This window comes from Pelodiscus sinensis, chromosome 6, assembly GCF_052426305.1.
Source record: "Pelodiscus sinensis isolate ZL-2025 chromosome 6, ASM5242630v1, whole genome shotgun sequence".
NCBI classification, from domain to species: Eukaryota; Metazoa; Chordata; order Testudines; family Trionychidae; genus Pelodiscus; species Pelodiscus sinensis.
The window spans coordinates 27,822,460-27,840,474 of NC_143057.1; the positions used below are offsets into that span (position 1 = coordinate 27,822,460).

The 18,015-nt window shown below is 39.0% G+C and overlaps 1 protein-coding gene across 21 annotated transcripts in view; it reads left to right on the top strand.

Annotated features, from left to right (window-relative positions):
• Positions 1–18,015, top strand: part of PTPRD (protein tyrosine phosphatase receptor type D) — a 1,795,899-nt gene that overhangs the window by 1,704,982 nt on the left and 72,902 nt on the right. For all 21 annotated transcript variants that reach the window (XM_075931585.2, XM_075931586.2, XM_075931588.2 and 18 more), the window contains one exon: positions 16,389–16,512. In XM_075931585.2, the coding sequence (XP_075787700.1) occupies positions 16,389–16,512 (124 nt within the window). The remainder of the gene's footprint in view (positions 1–16,388; positions 16,513–18,015) is intronic.

The following is an 18,015-nucleotide window of genomic DNA, read 5'->3' on the forward strand; positions in this document are numbered from 1 at the left end:
GGATTTAAATATCCCATGCTTACATTTGAATAGAAATGGCCGCCGCTTTTTGCCGATGCAGCACTTTGCCGGCAAAGAGCGGCTGTCTAGACAGGAATCGGTCAACAAGAAAAGCCTTTTCTGACTGATCCCTTATGCTTCGTGCAACGAGGTTTACAGGATCAGTTGGAAAAGGCTTTCTTTGTCGACCAATCCCCATCTAGACTGCTGCTTTTTGCGGGCAAAGTGCCATTTCTATTCTAATGAAATACGGGATATTTAAATCCCCGCTTCATTTGCAATAGTGATGTGCCTAATCTACATTCCTCTGTTGGCAGAGGGGTGTAGTTTAGACACATCCCTAGTGTCATTCAATTGATTCAGCCAATCTCAGAGAAAGAGTATTTTTAGCAAAAATTAACAAATTATTACGTGAGTGAGTTACCATTAGTTTTCCTAGGGACAAACAAGCCTTCTATAGTTATTTCCTTTGAAAAACAATGCAAATGTGATTTTACTTTCCCCAAGCAATTTCATTACCAGTATAGATTTCTTGGCACTACTCTGATTCCTCTACCTTTCCAGTACTTGTTTTTCATTTTAGTTTGTAAAAATTCTTAAATTTGTATTGAATTTCTTCTAATGTGAATTAACAGAGAAAACACAAAGCTTCATATGAGCTGGGATTGATGATCTGATTCAATAAAAATTCATGTCTTCCTGATCAGTTCTTCACAGGGCTTTGAAGTGCAGTGTACCTTCTTTAAGGCTGAGCATCATTTGGATAAAAAAAAATGTCTTAAATTAGTTTGCCCACCCAGTCAGCTTCAGCTACATCCCCCTAATTCCTAAAACAAATTAGTGTCTGCCCATTACTTGTACCTCATATCCAAAGATGTCTGCTTCTGGTAGGATCCCCATTACTTCTCCTTCTCAGCTAAACTTGCATTTCTTTTCCATTCCTTTTTTTGTGTGAGTTCTTCACCCTACTTCCTTTTCTGCTTCTCCTAAGTCCAGACATCACCTTCCTACTGTCGCTTGGTCCTCCTGAATCCATAGCGCTACCTTGCCACCAGTAGGGTTGGTTTTGATGTTGTCCCAACAGTTGTTGTATGCTGATGTTACCTGGCATGCCTCTCTGAGAGAAATATGGTGTGGACGTGCAGAACTCTTAAAGTCAGGGGTGAGCAAGGGATGGCCAGCAGTCCAGATCTGGTGGTTTAGGGAGCTACCTCCCCGGAACCCTTAGGCAGAGAGCAGCTCATCCTCTGCTCTGGATGCTGGAGAGGGAGGAGGGAGTCTTTGTGTGTTGCCCTGCCTGCCTCCCTCTCCCACCCCGCCACCACCCCCAGCAAAATCTGTCAGCTCTCATTGGTCAGTTTTCCGGCGGAGAGATTTTTCGGGGGGGCAGGGACAGCGTGTGAAGCCTCCTTTCCTCTTCCCCAACCTCCATACCCAAAGTGGAGCCATGTGGTGCAGCCAGCCCATGAACCAGGGACTCCAGCAGCCAGTCTGCCTAGGGTTCCTGCAGGGCTGCTGGCTGGGAGCCACCTAGGTAAGTGCCTCCCAGCCAGAGCCTTCTTTTGGCACCACACCCCTTCTATCTCCACAGCTATCTGCTCCAGGCCACCACCCAAACCTTCTGCATCCTTTCCTCCAGGTCACAACTCCTTCCCAGACCCTGCTCCAGGTCACTGCCCAAATCCTCTGCATCCCCTTCTCCCAGGTCACAACTCCCTCCCAGTCACTGCCCTTCCTCTTATACCCCTTCCCCAGACCAGAATCCTCTCCTACACCCTAAGCCCGTGCCCCAGATCACAACCCTCTCCTTCACTCAAACTCCCTCTCAGATCCCACACCTTCTCATGTATCCTAGTCCCCTACCTCAAGCTCCCTTCTGCACCAAACTTCCATCCCAGACCCTTTAGCCCCTCCATAGAAGTGTGGCTCTTGACCACTTGTCAAAATCTTGGAGTGCCCCCCATTAAAAATTATTGCCCACCTCTGCCTAAAGCTATAGTCCCATTCATGTATTTTTTCCTGCCTATTCCTGTTTTCGAAGGGAGGATAATTTATAAGTTTCATAAACATTAATAATTCTCTAATTTAGCTGTCTGCTGTTTTGTTGGTTGGGTTTGTGTGAGGTGAGAAGTGGGAGGCTGTGTGTTGTTTCTTCCTCACTAAAAAGTTCTTTTGCATTCTCCAATTTAAAGACAAGACTCATAAACCAAATTGATTACTACAAACCTTTGGAGTCTTTTAGAGTTTCAGAAAGGGTTTTATGCAATGCAGGACCTTACATGGATTTGACAACTGCTAGCAGAAGAGCTATATTCATTTAGAAATTGGCCTTGTATTGTAATTCCTCTTTAACTTAATCTTTAGAATTTAGTAATACAGAGGTGTGATAAAATGAGTCTCAAATGACATATGAATGTGTTACCTTTCATACAATACACTGTACATGATACAGGTTGAACCTCTATAGTCTGGCGCCCCTAGGACCTGACTGGTGCCGAATCAGAGTATTTGCTGAACCACAGGAGGTCAATATTGTCTAGCAGCATTAGCAATGCTTCCCCTGCTTACTGGGCTCTTAGAAGACATTCAGGGGTAAAATAGAGCTAAATAATAGCACAGAACACTGAGAGCAGGACTGGTGGCTGTAAAGAACCTTTATGGGACAACGGGAAACTTGGCCACAGCCATGATAAGTGGACATCCGGCTAACTAAAATCATGCAGGACCACAGATGTTGCCAGTCCAGAAAGTGCCAGACTAGAGAGATTCAACTTCTATTTTCTGCTATCAGGTAGCACACAAAATGTAACACTGAACAGGTTTTCATTTTCAGTTTGAATAGTTTCAATCTGAGGTCTTTAGTCTGTAATTTAACCAGGTGTCTGGCAGTTATATCCTTAGGGCATGTCTACTTATTTTGAAATAATAACTCCCAAAATAACTATTTTGAAATAAGCTCATTCCCCCAGAAAAACAGTAGTACAGATTTTGAAATAACCAACCTGTTATTTTGAAATAACATGGTTGGTAGTGTGGATGCACTGCTTATTATTTCTAAATGAAGGGGGTGGCAGTTATTTTGAAATGACTTCCTAGTGTAGACTAGGGCTTAGTGTGTTAAGAAAGTGAATCCAGGTAGAAAATATTGTGCAGGTTCATATCTTTGTTCGGGGTGAGAACCTGCTGTATAAGGTATCCTGATAACAATAGGTGCCATATCTCTGCCCCTCTGTATGTCTCACTGGCAGAGGGATTGTACATCATTTTAATGTTTCTTCTCATTGGGCTTAGTGGTACAGATTACAGTCAGCCCTTTGTTTTACCACTAAGTACTGGATGAAGTCACATTATGGCTCGGTGCCAGACTGCCATAATGTCAGACATCTTACCATAGTTTATCAATATCAGTGGAACAGATTTGTGCTGAAAGGATCATTTATTTATTTAAGTACATTTATTTTTAACTTTTTTTAAGTGACAGAAAGCTAACCACTATACTCTTAACCTACAATATATTGCAAAAACATATACAAATCTGCTATTGATGTGAGACTAAGAAAAATCAGCAGCTGAATAAACCCTTAGCAATGAAACATTTACATTTAATCTCCTTAAAAATACAGTTGAAACGAACCACTATTCAAAAAATCATTTTTCTTGGCAAAATGTCACATATTTGTTTTATCTTCATAGTATTTCTCTTATTTACTATAATATTGAAAATACCATATATTGGTTTTCTGTAACGTTACATTGTAAGATGTGCTCTAGTTATTGAAAAACAATTAGTGAAGTCAGTGAACAGTGAACAGTTGTCTGCCTTCTTTATTAAAAGCACATGTGCTATGACATTCACAAAGGTTTCTTGGTAGTCGTTTCTACTTAAGCAATATCTGAGCCACTAGGATAGGTAGGATTGGGGGGGGGGGAACAAGAATTTGAACTGGAAATTATTGGTATATTACCTGTTTCCTTCTGTGTGATCCATGTTCTTATATTAGAAGTCCTTGATTTTCCATATCTAATTAAAAACATTAATGGTACAAGACAGCTGTCCTAACATTAGGATGCTAGTGTTTTGACTGGCATTCTTTACCATTTTGTCAGGGAACTTCAGTTTTACCTGCTTAAGTAGGTAAATTACTTGTGCAAATATTATTGTGTGTTTTGTATTGGTGTTCAACTATAAACACACTGCTAATGGATGAGTAGTTAGCTAGGAGAAGGCGAGAAATAGCTCATTTCTTCTTACAGCAAGAAAAGTAATTCACAGAGGGATTATGCTGTCGACTGGAGGTAAATCTGATGATTTCATAAAAATATTTAAAGATTTATTTGTAGTGTGTGTTGGAGAATCTACTGAGAAAGTCAGAAGTGACTGTTGGTATTATAAAATGTATACTTTTTTAATGATATATTTCTGTTTCATTCGTGAACATTTTATTTTTTTTCAGATGAAATTTTGTTTTGTAAACCATAGTGTATCAGGAAAGACTTCTTTACTCATTAGTCCTCGTTAATTTTTTTTTAAAGAAGCGGGCTTTGCAAATCCTTAAAAGGCATAGTGAAATTTTAAAGAGGAGCTAGTGTTTCACATGAAATGAAAAATCTTGCAATTTTTGGTTAAACTTATACCATATACCTCTATAACATAGGTAATCAGTATGTTTTCCCTTTATTTTATCATTTGACATATTTTCATGAAACTAGAAGCATTCATCTGCTCTTGCTATTTATTTCCTATCCAAAGTGGTACATAGTCCTCTGATTTTAACCTATAAGCATTGCCACAGCAATTATGATATCACAAACAGAGGATTACAATTTTTTGTCAGGAATAAACACATGAACTCTTAAGGCTAAGGGAAGAGAAGTACAGAAAAGATATATATGTATATATATATATACACACACTCACTGTAGGATTGCTTTTAAAAAACAGTGTTTTTCTGTGAGGCACAAGCTTCCCTTTAAAGACTCATATGAGTCTTTAGCTACAGTGCTGTAGCACGTCTGGTGACAACGCTCTGTGCCAAGAGGAGGGAGTTAACCCCAGGCTCCCGAACTGGCATTAATTTGAACTGCTGTTCGAGTTAAAAACTGAGTTGCTGTTAAAACCTGAGTTGCACTGATATGCTACTCGGGCTATGTCTAGACTGCAAGCCTCTTTCGAAAGAGGCTCTTTCGAAAGATACTTTCGAAAGAGCCTCTTTCGAAAGAGAGCGTCTAGACTGCATGCGGAACTTTCGAAAGAGCAAGCCGCTTTTTCGAAAGAAAGCACCCAGTGAGTCTGGATGCTCTCTTTCAAAGAAGCCCTATTTACATTCAAGAACGCCTTCTTTCGAAAGAAGCACTTTCGAAAGAAGGCGTTCTTCCTCGTGAAATGAGGTTTACCGCCGTCGAAAGAAAAGCCGCGTTCTTTCGATTTAATTTCGAAAGAACGCGGCTGCAGTCTAGACGCAGGTGAAGTTTTTTCAGAAAAAGGCTACTTTTCCCGAAAAAAACCCTGAGTCTGGACACAGCCTCAGATTAACTAACCCAGGTTAAGAAATTACTTTTTTTTTTGGTAGTGTAGATTGGTGGATGGGGAAGGGCAATGTGTCTGGCTGCCACTTGAAAAAGAGTATAATTTTCTGCTCTCAAATTCCCTGAGTTGATTGTAATTGAAAGCCACCATCTATGGTATTGTATCTTGACAATGTTTAGCTAAGAGCTATGGTGTAATGCTTAACAACATTCAATAAGAAATCATTAATGTGAGTGTTCAGAGTCCAGATGTACATTTTGGGTTCAGCCCTGCACCCATGTCTCTCAATAATAGCAACCTTTACAATGTAATGTGCAAGCCCCTACTGTGTTAGGAAAAGTTAATTCCATTGGCAAGTTGCCATGATAAGGTATTAATGTTCGTGCATTTAGCATTCATGTTTTGCTAATGCAGTATGTAAATCTCATTCTATTAGTAAGTTTCCTGCATAATATATTATATCTTATTATACATCTTATTATACATTCAGATGATATTATATTAATTTCTTATTTCAGACACTGACATTGGTAAAAGAGGGTCAAATTGTTCTTTTTTATGGGCAGGTGACTAATTTCTCTAAATTTGCATAGTCTATTTGTCTTGCCATGTACTGAGAATTCTGGTTTTCACCATTCTTTCCATAATTTTTTCTTTCATCATTAGTTTCTCTCTAACTCTTTGTGCCTTTGATGATTTTATGTTGTCCCAATATACAGCACCCAGGCATTGTGCTAGGAAATTCTGCAGGATCCAAGGATGTTTTCTCTCTCTACAGCCATGAAGCCCCTACAGCCCCTGGATGCCCCAATCATATTGGCTCCGAAGGGTCACAAATTCCCTCACTCTTGCCCCTTTCCTGATGAGCATAGCTCCAGGGCACCCTGCAGTGTGTGAACCTCCTACAGGAGGTTTGGCATCCTGTCACTACTCCCCTGCTCAGTAGAACTGCACCACAGTGTGCAGTCAGGAGAGCTCTCGCTCAGCAGGGTGAGGGGGAGCAGGATTTGCCCCCTCACAAGGAGCATGTGTTTTCCCAATTTAAAATTATTCCACAGCCACTTTCCATTATACCAGGCTCCAGTGGCCAGCTTGTTTAGTGGATGGTTCATCATGGTATGAGAGCAGACCTATTTCCAGCATGCAACCATTTTGTAACACAATAGCTAAAAGATTAGTCAAAGCATGGGATGGTAATAACAGTATTAGAGAGATCGTTATTTCATGTATACAAAGCCTCTGTACTACACAGCTTTGCTGTGAAGATATCCAGTCCTTTGTTAATGACAGCTTTATTGAAGACAAGCTTTCCAAATGAATCTACTAGAAATCCTATTAAAGTGCCATCCATTAAACCATTACAGCACTCATTAAAACTGTTAGTGCCGACTTGTTATTCATGAGTTATTGGTCTTTCACACTTCTGAGATGTCTGCCAATATCACTCTACCCTTTGTTCCTGCATGGCTGTTCAGTCCCAAGAAATGTAGATGAGCTTTCTGTCTACAAAACAATTCTTTCTGGGGGCGGGTAGGGCACCTCAGGGGAAAGAAAGGGGAAGAAAAAAGTAAAGATTACAGTTAAGGTCTGTTTACCTGGATTTGACAGAAAATGTGTTAACTATATCCATATGCAGAGCTAAATATTAATCAATGTATTAAGCCATCTGGCCCTACATCATAAAGAAGTGCACAGGGAGTATAATATGCTGCAGTGATGAACACATCCTGCTATACAACTGGTGAATGGCCGACAAAGACATCTGTTGTTTGATTTTTTTCATATTGTTAAGCAGCTTTAGATCACTTAAGCATTGGGGAGTGATAGAGGGGGAGGAAGGAATTGAACAGTTGAAGATAAGCTTTGTACATAGAGTGGTATTTAATAATTTATAAACTCCCATTATCAAATAGGCATAATAAAATGCTAAACTTTTTTCACAATGGACAAGTAAAGAATCCATCTATATTCATATCCACATCCCCTCCATGCAATCAAGTCTCCAAAAGTGTGTCCAGAGAGAGAGAAGGAGAACCTCCAATGAGATGGGAGGAAAGTGCCGAATGAGGGAGAAATCCTGTAATTAAGTCTAAATAGTAGTAATATTTGTCAGTTTAGTCTGCTGGTTTCTAGTTTACTTGTCAAGTATAAAAAAATATAAGGAACATCTTTTTTGAAGTAAATTTCGAAGTAATTGCCGATGTATTTTTTTCACCATAGGTACAGCCAAGAAGATTATCAGACAGAGTGTCTCTTTCAATTAAATAAATAGAGCCAATACAGTACATCATTTTCTCATTCTGAGCCAGGAAAGTGCTGGATTGCAAGCTTTTATTTCCATCTGAGCCATACAAAAGACTAAATACATGGAGCTACACAAATAAAGTGGCCATCTCCTACTCCTCATTTGACCAATTAATTAAATGTATTTATTTTAAGTTCAGAACCCACATTCTGAGACATATCTGTAAACTGTTTCTTTTTATTGCACTAACAATGGTTATCTTGGCATTAGAACTCTGAGCTGAAAATCACTTGGTCGAGTTTTATTTTTATATTAGATGTTTTTGCCGTCAAATAAGATACAAAATTTTATTATTTTTTAATGTGGAAAATCAGGAGATATAAATGGCAAAACATGATGCATCAAGCACCTTCATTTCTTCAAAAACAAAAGTACAAAACTTGGCTGCATGATAACAGCATTTATGCCAATCGATAGCCCTTTTCTAAGTCAAAATGTGTAAATTGATCCCTCGTCAGCTGATATGAGAACCGACTGAACCAAAATTTAATTGATCACCTTCTCCCAGGAGATGAAATATACTGTTGAGGGGAGCTGAGATAATACTAAACCAGGATCCTTAGGAGCAGATTTGTGACTTGAGTTATTGACATGCAGAAGAATTTCTCTCTGCAGCTGTTGATGTAAAAAAAGAATGGTGTGGGCTGTGGAAGACCAAGCCCAGACTGTGGAACACTTTATTAATTACTGAGGAATGTGGAGCCCCTAAAAATAAACAAAACTAGTGCGGCGTCAGCCTATCACTTGCAGGTCATAAATAAAATAGGGAGCTAATAAAATATATGCCAGAAAATAAAACTCTTTGTGCTCTGAGGGAAATTAAAACCTTGTAAATTTTTCCTCAAAAGTTCCTCACTAAGCTTAACAGAAAGGGGGAAGGGTATACATTTAACCTCTTCCGCCTCTCACTCCTCACTAAAACTTTAATTTAAGGTCTTCTTCATAATTTGTCTCACAAAAGTGGCTCAGTAGGAGAGGCAAATCACTGACAGGTCAATTCAAAACAGAAAAAAACCCTTACAATTATTCTGCCTTTCTGTCTGAAATCAAAGTGTTGAAGGACACTAAGCTAGTTAATCCTATGGTTTCTTTTGGGTTTTGTCCAGGTTGATCCATAATGTCCTGGATCATTTCATGTTGAGGTATATATCACACTTTCTCCACTCATTGAATAATATATCTTTTTGTTCTGAGGTAAAACAGAAAATTTACTCACCTACCTAATATCATCTCTAAATGACAGAAAGTAATCTTGTTATATTCTAGAAGAATCTGCCATAGAGACTCACTAGAATTCAGCTGGATACTATGTTACTATTGCATCCATCTATCAGTCTTTGTTATTGTTCTTAGCACCACAGTTTGACCTGCCAGTGTGCATCTGGAGCTTTGTTTTTAGCCTCTTAAAATGTTGGCTATGAAAATAGTTTTGGCTTGACTTTTCAGGATTTATTCTGAAGTTAAAGAAAATTCTGTCTACAAACTTAGAAGAAAATTGGTTAAATTTTAATTATAGGTCATTCCATAAGAACCATTCACTTGAAACTGTATCTGCTAATATGTAGATGTTATAATTGACTCGTTTAAGGTTCCTGCATGAAAGCTATGAGCTATTCTATTAACTCTCCCTTGTAGCCAAAGTGGATCATACTAGAAGTGACTCAGGAAGAAAAAAGAAGGAATCGATCTCTGAAGTTAAAGTCTGATTCATGAAAAGAATCCTGTTCAGGAAAGTACTTCAGTACTTGCTTAATTTTAAGCTTGAGAAATGGGATTCAAGTGTTATTTTAAATTTAGCAAGCCTTTTTGTACTTTCCTAAATTGGAGCTTGAGGAATCAAGAGGGACGGAGAAGCCCTGGAACCAAAATAGTTTGAGGAGAAGTTTGGATGAACTGGTTATGGTGTAGTCCTGCCTCATGTCTTTGTTACTGACTTCACATTCTAGAGCTACAGAATACAGCCAATGGTACAGGAAGGGTACAAATTTTAAACAAGAACCTGTTTAGTGTGTATTCTACGAAGACCTCGCCCACTGCAACTGAGAATGTGAGCTCTTTGTGACAGGAACTATGTCCTTGTATTTGTTTCTATAGCATGTAGTCCCTATCCTAATTAAGTTCTTTAGGTGCTATTGAAATAGAAAGAGTAATAATAAGTAGCAATTTAGAGAGACTCTGATACTTCTTCCTCTAAAGACAATCTGCAAAGGGGATTCCTTCTCCACTCTCTTTGTATGCTAGCATTATAATAATGCTACAGGCAAATTGACAGTGACTAGTGGAAATAAGTGAAAGCCGACCTCCATTCCTAACTCACCACATTCTTATATGTGATTTAGTGCAAAGGGTACAGTTTTGGAATCTTAAAATGCCATGTGACCTGCAGGAAAGGAGTGTTGGTATTTTACAGAAACTTATTAATATTCATAGAATTCTCTCTGTGGGATGGAAAATCTCTTGTTGGACAGATGTACTGTTGAGACCCCAGGGCCTGATTAGCCTTTGCCCTGCACCAGTAGTAAACCAGACTAATACAAAGAGAAAGTGAAGTGCTGTAAAACCAAAATATTACTCTCTCTTTGCATTGGTGTAAATCACTATGCGAGTTGTAGGGCAAGGGAGAATCAGATCCCAGGACAGATTATTATGTACGGTGTGTTAAGATTCCTCATGTCAACTTAGCAAAATATTGATGCTCCAAACCTCTTTCCTTTTGTCAGGACAATGCTATACTGTCATTGTATGCTTTTGAAGATTGTTTCTGTATAGTGCTTCAATGATATCTTCCATTTGATTACTAAATATGAAGTTCAAGTATTCTTTAGACTCACAAAACAAAAATAATAGTCCAAGGAATTAACCCATAGAGATCAGGTTGATTTTATTTACAAAATTCCTTAAATAAAAACATTTCTGTAAAAAACAAACCAACAGTGTACATTGCATTGCCACCATAAACTAGCCATAAGGCTGTTGCACCCAACCCAGGGAAGATCGATCCTAGTATAAAGATGATTCCCTGGTAATGTAGAGTTGGTAAGGGGTTGTGATCTCATCTCTCATCCCTGCTGTCATCATAACAAGGATAACTGAGCATGGCCAGAGGAAAGGGAGCGTGTGTAGCTGATATACTCTGGTCAGATCTCCTACTGCAGTTTCAACTCTGTGTGATCATTTGCACAACAAAGAGCAGTCTACCAATGGGGTACCAATCACAGAGTTATCATCTGGATCCAGTCAATAGAAAAGGGAAAATTAAAATAATCTTTGGACACAAATCTAATTCATCCAGAGATTAGGACCTTTCAAATCGGTTTGGTTGGGTTATTAAGAGACAGCTCATAGTCCAGCAATTGTGACCACATATACGAGAAAGGGAGAGTAAGGTAATCCAACCCAGATTCTTGCATAACCTTCCAGGATCGCATGTCCAGTCAGGTAGGGATATGCACCATTCAAATGGGTGTGGAATCTAAATTTTGGCTCCCTGTGCTCCAAACAGTACAGCTGAGCAGATGTTGGCATGTGAGTAGTAAGCTAATTACTTGAGCTACCTAACTAACTGAGGAAATACATTGTGTCTTGTCATTATGGGTATGTCTACACTTGCACCCTCTTTCAAGAGAGGGATACAAATGCAGACATTCAAAATTGCAAATGAAGCCAGGATTTAAATATCCTAGTTTCATTTGCATTTTCAAATGACTGCATTTGAGTCCCTCTCTCAAAGGGTACAAGTGTAGACATACCCTTTCTCTGTGTTATCTGCAAAGCTGATGGCATTGGATGCTCTCCAAACTAAATAAAAATATTTTCAGTTTAGGAAAACATTTGAATTTATTCAGAATTTAGTTAGCTCTAGTAAACCAGGGTTCTGTGAAAACAAATGTGGTTAGTAGCCAACTTTATAAGAAGTTAGAAGTGTGTTTGTAAAATATGTTCTTTTTAAATCCTTTTCTATTGCCACAATTATCTGGACAAAATAACCAAAAGCTTTTAGTTTCTGAAATAGAAGTTTATATCAACCTACTTCCTGTGTTAAAAATATAGGTGGTTGTATAGCCACCTTGTGCTCCAGGAGAGCAAAATCAAACTCTGTCCCTGTCAGACCTATATGATGAGTAACTGGTGAATTAATCAGCTCTATGTTGGGCTTGAGGTTGAAAAGCCTCCACTGGATGGAATGTATCTAAAGTATCTCAAGGCAAAGCCATAGAGAGATGCTGACATTAAGCTTCAGGATAGTCAGCAAAGCAGTAAGCTTGGTAAACGACCCACATTATTTTCCATACCATCAAGTTGCAGTGCCAACAAGTGGTTTGAAAACTCCTAAAATAGACCTTTCTTGTTCCCATGAACCACAGCACATAGGTCACTAAACATTTTTGCCTTTTCTATCCAATAGGCAGGAAAAAAAATCGATGCTCCCCTTTATAATCATGTCTGGGGGGTATATTTGAAGGACACCATTTATTTGTTTTGTTTGTAATTCCCTAGCTATCTTGCCACCCTGGTTGATGGAATGGAGAGAATCCCCTGTGTGTTTGAAATACTTTGTACCCCTCATGGGTGGACTACTTTCTTTTTTACTGCCAGGAGCTGCCTCTTAAAGATTATTCCCTGTAGGGATTGTAGTTAGTTCACAAACCATATAGGGGACAGTTGCCCACAAAATGTAAGAGCATAATAATGCCAAGAAGCCCATGTAATTGTTAATCATCTCTCTAGTACTATATCATATAATATCTGTGCTGGGTAGTGCCATGAGAGAAGACAGAAAACATTTCTTAGAATCCAGTTCAGATGTGTTTCATTAGGGATGTTAGGTATTGTGTATTTCAATAGTCATATAACCAGATGAAATTGTATCAGGCGTATGACAGCTGGAGCTGGCACACGAGAGGAACCAATTTAAAAATCAGCTCCTCATGCAGACTGGCTGCCTGCTACCCCATGTTGCTGCCTCTGATACTGAGGCGGTAACACACGACAGCAACAGACCCTCTATATGAGGAGTCCGAGTTCCCTGCGGACAGAGGCGCCTCTGTAGGATGCGCAGCAGCCTCTGTCTGCATGGAGCTTGTATCCCCTGTGGACAGAGGCTGCTGCCACAGAGCAACCTCTGTTTGCAGGGAGCTCAGGCACACCACAGACAAAGGCTGCTTTGCAGCAGCTTCCTCTGCTCCCCCTGTCCCAGCACAGTGTGGGGGGCAGGGGGAGGGGGAGGTGGTACCAGGGAACTGGTGCTGGGGGAAACTGGCTTTTCAGCGGGCTTCCCCCAGCACTGGCTCCTGCCTGCTCTCCCCTGCCCACTGCCTCTGTAGGAGGCACCAGGGGGACACGCGGGTCCACAGGAGCTGATACATGCGGGGAGCTGGCTTGAAAGCCGGCTCCCTAAGCATATTGGCTCCAGCCTGCCCCCTTCACCCTCTGCAATGCTGTCTCTCTATCAAACGCAGCAGCGCAGGGCTGGGGGGCAGGTGAATTCAGTGCTCATGGGGAGCCAGCTTTTAAGCCAGCTCCTCGTGGGCACCAGCTTCCACTCCACCCCAATCCCTCTGCCTCTGATACAGAGGCAGCAAGGGGAGTGATGCGCGTAGTCTGCAAGATTAACCAATTAGCCTAGGCTTATCGGTTAATTCTGTATTCTTCTGCACACTGGCATCCCTATATTTCATACCAATCAAAAAGAGGAGTGGGTATTGATGGTTGAGGAGTGGAATTTCTCTTGAAGAATTGGATTTCCAGTGGATAAGGGATTCCTTTATACTAAGTGTTTGTTTCTGTGCTAAGTGTATTCAGGTTGGCAGCAATAAGTAATCTATTATTTGGTAGTAAATGACACAGGGATTTTCTGACCTTTTGTTCATCCAGATTGGAAATATAATGAATTATATAGGTTTGAGTTAACACTGCATTTTTAATATTATACAATTTATTTTTCTCATTTTCTTTTAAATAAGGAAAAGTTATTTATTCCTTCTAATAATACAAGTAATAGGGATCACCAAATGAAATGAATAGGCAGCAGGTTTAAAACAAACAAAAAAAAGTATTTTCTCCCACAACCTGTGAAATTTCCTGCCAGGGGATATTGTGAAGAACAAGACTTTAACAAGGTTCAAAAACAACTAGATAAATTCATAGACGATAGGTCCATCAATGGTGATTAACCACGATCGGCAGGGATAGTGCCCCTTGCCTCTGTCAGGGCTAGAACTCGGCAACGGATCACTTGATGATTATCTGTTCTGTTCATTCCCTCTGAGGGACCTGGCATGGACAGGACATGGACAGGATACTGGACTGGATGGATTTTTGGTCTGACCCAGTATGGCCGTTCTTAAGTTTTTAATCTCCCCAGACAAGTTTATTTCCTAAAAATTCTGTTTTTATTCTGACAGATTTATTCTAGTTACAGCCAAGGATTTAATCTGACTGAATTATAAATACAAATGGGCAAGTACAAAATCAAAGGCCATTCAGATAAGACAAGGCACTGCTTCTCTTTAATTGATACTTGATCTATTAATAATCGGTATAAGTTTGGGATTGATCAAGCATGGTGGAGGTATTCTCATCTTTTAACCTCAGCTTTCACTGTGCTGCATTGTAACCTAACATGGCAGGATGCAGTGTGAAGCAACAGGCTACAGTTTGTGAAGAGGAATCAAGAGAATTCTCCCCGCCTCCCATGTCACTGTAGATGGAGTGTCATGTTATAAATGAAGTAGCCAGATGTAAAAAGCATTAGCTGAGAGAGGATTAACACTACTGTATCACTGAACTGGTAGATTCAATCTAATTACTCTAATTTAATTTGGGCAGTTTGACACATCTCTAGTAGAACTGTAGCCTCAGGCAAACAATTTAATAAGGGATAGAGAGGAGTAATGATTTCTGAAGAAGGTGCTGAACATCTGCAGGATCAGTGGTTCCTTAGAATATTTTATACTCTGAAAAAATTAAACTTTTGAAGCTAGAAATTGTCATGAGTTTGGACCCTTCTCTATGAAATCTGTAATTTCTGGATCATAGTAGTTACTTAGCTCAGCATTAATTGGTTTTACATATTAAATCCTAATTCATTGTTAAATCTTAACATGCAGCTATTGCCCCTATATTTCTTTGACATACTGCACTATCTTTTGGCTCTTTTGTTGTAACCAGATCAAATTTTCTTTCTATATCTGATTGAGAAGAATAAATGATAATAACCTTAATGGTTTCATTGACTTCTAGATTCTTAATCAAAATTCCAGCATTATTCCTCTCAGAACTGTAGAAAAAGGAGTTAGGGCCAGATTTTTAAAGCTATTCTGGTGCCTAAAAATGCAGATAGCGCCTAATGGGATTTTCAGAAATCCCTTACTCCCAATTCACAGTAGACATCTATTTTTGATGACCATATGCCTTTACAATTCTTGCTCTTCATTACTAGGAGAGAAGTTAGTGTCAGTAAACAGGCTGGGTTTTACAACAAAGAGAATTGAAGGATCTGCCCTAGGCTGATGACCATTGTAACTTGTTCACTAGTTCTTCAGGGCAGCTAATAAGTTTTTATAGCAGTTTCCATGCACCTTTGTGTTTTACTGTTGAGCTGAACTTTAGCTTTTTCACAATAAAATATATAGATGGCATCAATATTTCTAAGGTTAACTACAGTCTGCGATGATAAATTTAACTTAGTAAAGTGTGTGTCTTGAATGTAGATATATGAATGATGCCTACATAACCAATGGAGAATTACAGTACTTTTAATAGTATTGACTTACGCCAGTGTTCCCGGCTTATCTTTCCAGAGTTTTTCCTACTTAAAAAAGTCTGACAGTGAGAATCAGTTTGACATTTTTCTTATCTTCAGGCAGGCTGTATAACTATCTACAAGCTTGTAAGATATTTTGAGACTAAGAAACTGTTTCTACTTCTTTATTCTCCTCCTGTCCCCAAGATATGTATTATAGAGGACCTAATGAACAAGGGTCCCCAGTCTCTGCTGCCTTTGGGCACTACTACCATGACACAATGTTGAATAATTTTAAAATTCCATTTCTTTCTAATGCAGAATCTAGTATATATGCAAAAATGTTTGCAAAATCCAGGTGGATCTGAAACATAACAGAATCTTTTATTAATCCCTATGTGATTTGAAAATTAATGAATGAAAGGTATTTCTATGGTTTGCCATTCAAACAATGGCTAAAATCTAAGAAAGTATGATTAGCTATCCCTAGCTAAGCACTAGAACTTCCAGATTTATGTGTCCATATTATTTAACACGCTATCCTGCCTTCCCATGTAGAAAAAGAGCTTCTCCTGGTTTTCCCTTTCATCTAAGAACAAATGAGAAGCTGTAAAAGGAAGATGCCTAAATGTAGCTGTCCATAGGTATCGGTATATTGGAGTGCAAGGTTTTTTTTTAACCTGTAGCGAAATACTTTTTTACATGCTGTGCTATATGAATAATCTAGTAAAATTGGGAGTGTGGTGTTTGCTATCAGTACTATTCATGTTATCTTTTGTGATTTAAGCTAATAATTTTTCATTTTTTTAAAGTCAATTGACCCTGGCCAGCAGTTCACGTGGGAGCATTCTAACCTGGAAGTAAACAAACCAAAGAATAGATATGCGAATGTAATTGCATATGACCATTCTCGTGTTCTACTTTCAGCAATAGAAGGTAAGAAGATCTTTAACAAATTAAGCTAATTAAATATTAAATGCCAATGTCATAATTTTACCTCCTCTTGTCAAATAATAGCTATGAATTATTGTAATAATCCATCCTTTTTCAGAGTTCATTTGCAGTAATTAAATAACATGAAGCATTAAAAGCTAGACAAGGTCATATGTAGTAAGAGGGAGACTTCTTGCTCAACCCATCTGCTCCTTGTGTGTATGCCAAGTCTTATCTACTTATTTTTGACAGAAATTGTCACTACTTTTCTACTCCTATCAGCACAACCGTTAGGGAGTGTGTGATGGTTTCTTGCCTGGCTCTCGCATAATCAGCATAATGGATAACTTATTTTCATTTGCCAAATCTTCAGTGCTGCTGATAACACACAAACTAAGTGACTGGGCAACAAAATGGCAGATGAATTTTAATGTTGATAAATGCAGAGTAATTGAAAAACATAATCCCAATTAAACGTATAAAATGATGGGGACTAATTTAGCTGTTACCTCTCAGGAGAGATCTTGGAGTCATTCTGGATAGTTCTCTGAAAACATCCACTCAATGTGCAGCAGTCAAAAAAAGCAAACAGAATGTTAGGAATCATTTTCAAATATATAGATAATAAGACAGAGACTATCTCATTACCTCTTTATAAATCCATGGTACACTCACAGATGTGGCTGCCTCATTTCAAAAAAGATATCTGGCATTGGAAAAAGTCCAAAAAACGGCAACAAAAATTATTAGGGTTAGGAACGGCTGCCATGTGAGGAGAGATTAATAACACTGGGACTTTTCAATTTAGAAAAGAGGAGACTTATAGGGGGATATGACAGAGGACTATAAAATCATGACTGGTATGGAGAAAGTAAATAAGGAAAAGTTATTTACTTGTTCCCATAACACAAGAACTATGTGTCACCAAATAAAATTAATAGGTAGCAAGTTTTAAACAAACAAAATGAAGTACTTTTTCATGCAGTGCACAGTCAACCTGTGGAACTCCTTGCCAGGCTGATGTTGTGAAGTCCAGGATTTCAACAGGGTTCAAAAAAGAGCTAGATAAATACATGGAGGATAGTTCCATCAATAGCTATTAGCCAGACTGGACTGGAATGGTATCCCTAGCCTCTGTGTGTATCAGAAACTGGGACTGAGTATCAGGGAATATTTGGATCACTTGATGAATACCTGTTCTGTTCACTCCCTCTGAGGCATCTGGCATTGGCCACTGTCAGAAGAAAGGGTACTGGGCTAGATGGACCTTTGATCTGATCCAGTATGGCCATGCTTATGTTCTTACACCCAAAAGAACACAGCTTGACTTTCTCATCCCAGGGGGATTCTGCAGAACTGGCTGTTAGAAAATCCAAATTTTTACTTGTAAACTGAGCAGTTTTTTTCTCAGAAGCCATTGACAGATGATAACTGAATTTCAGGTTTTACTGGAAACTCAAAATGTAATTGCCTGTGGATGAAAGTATAAATTACAAAGTTTTAATT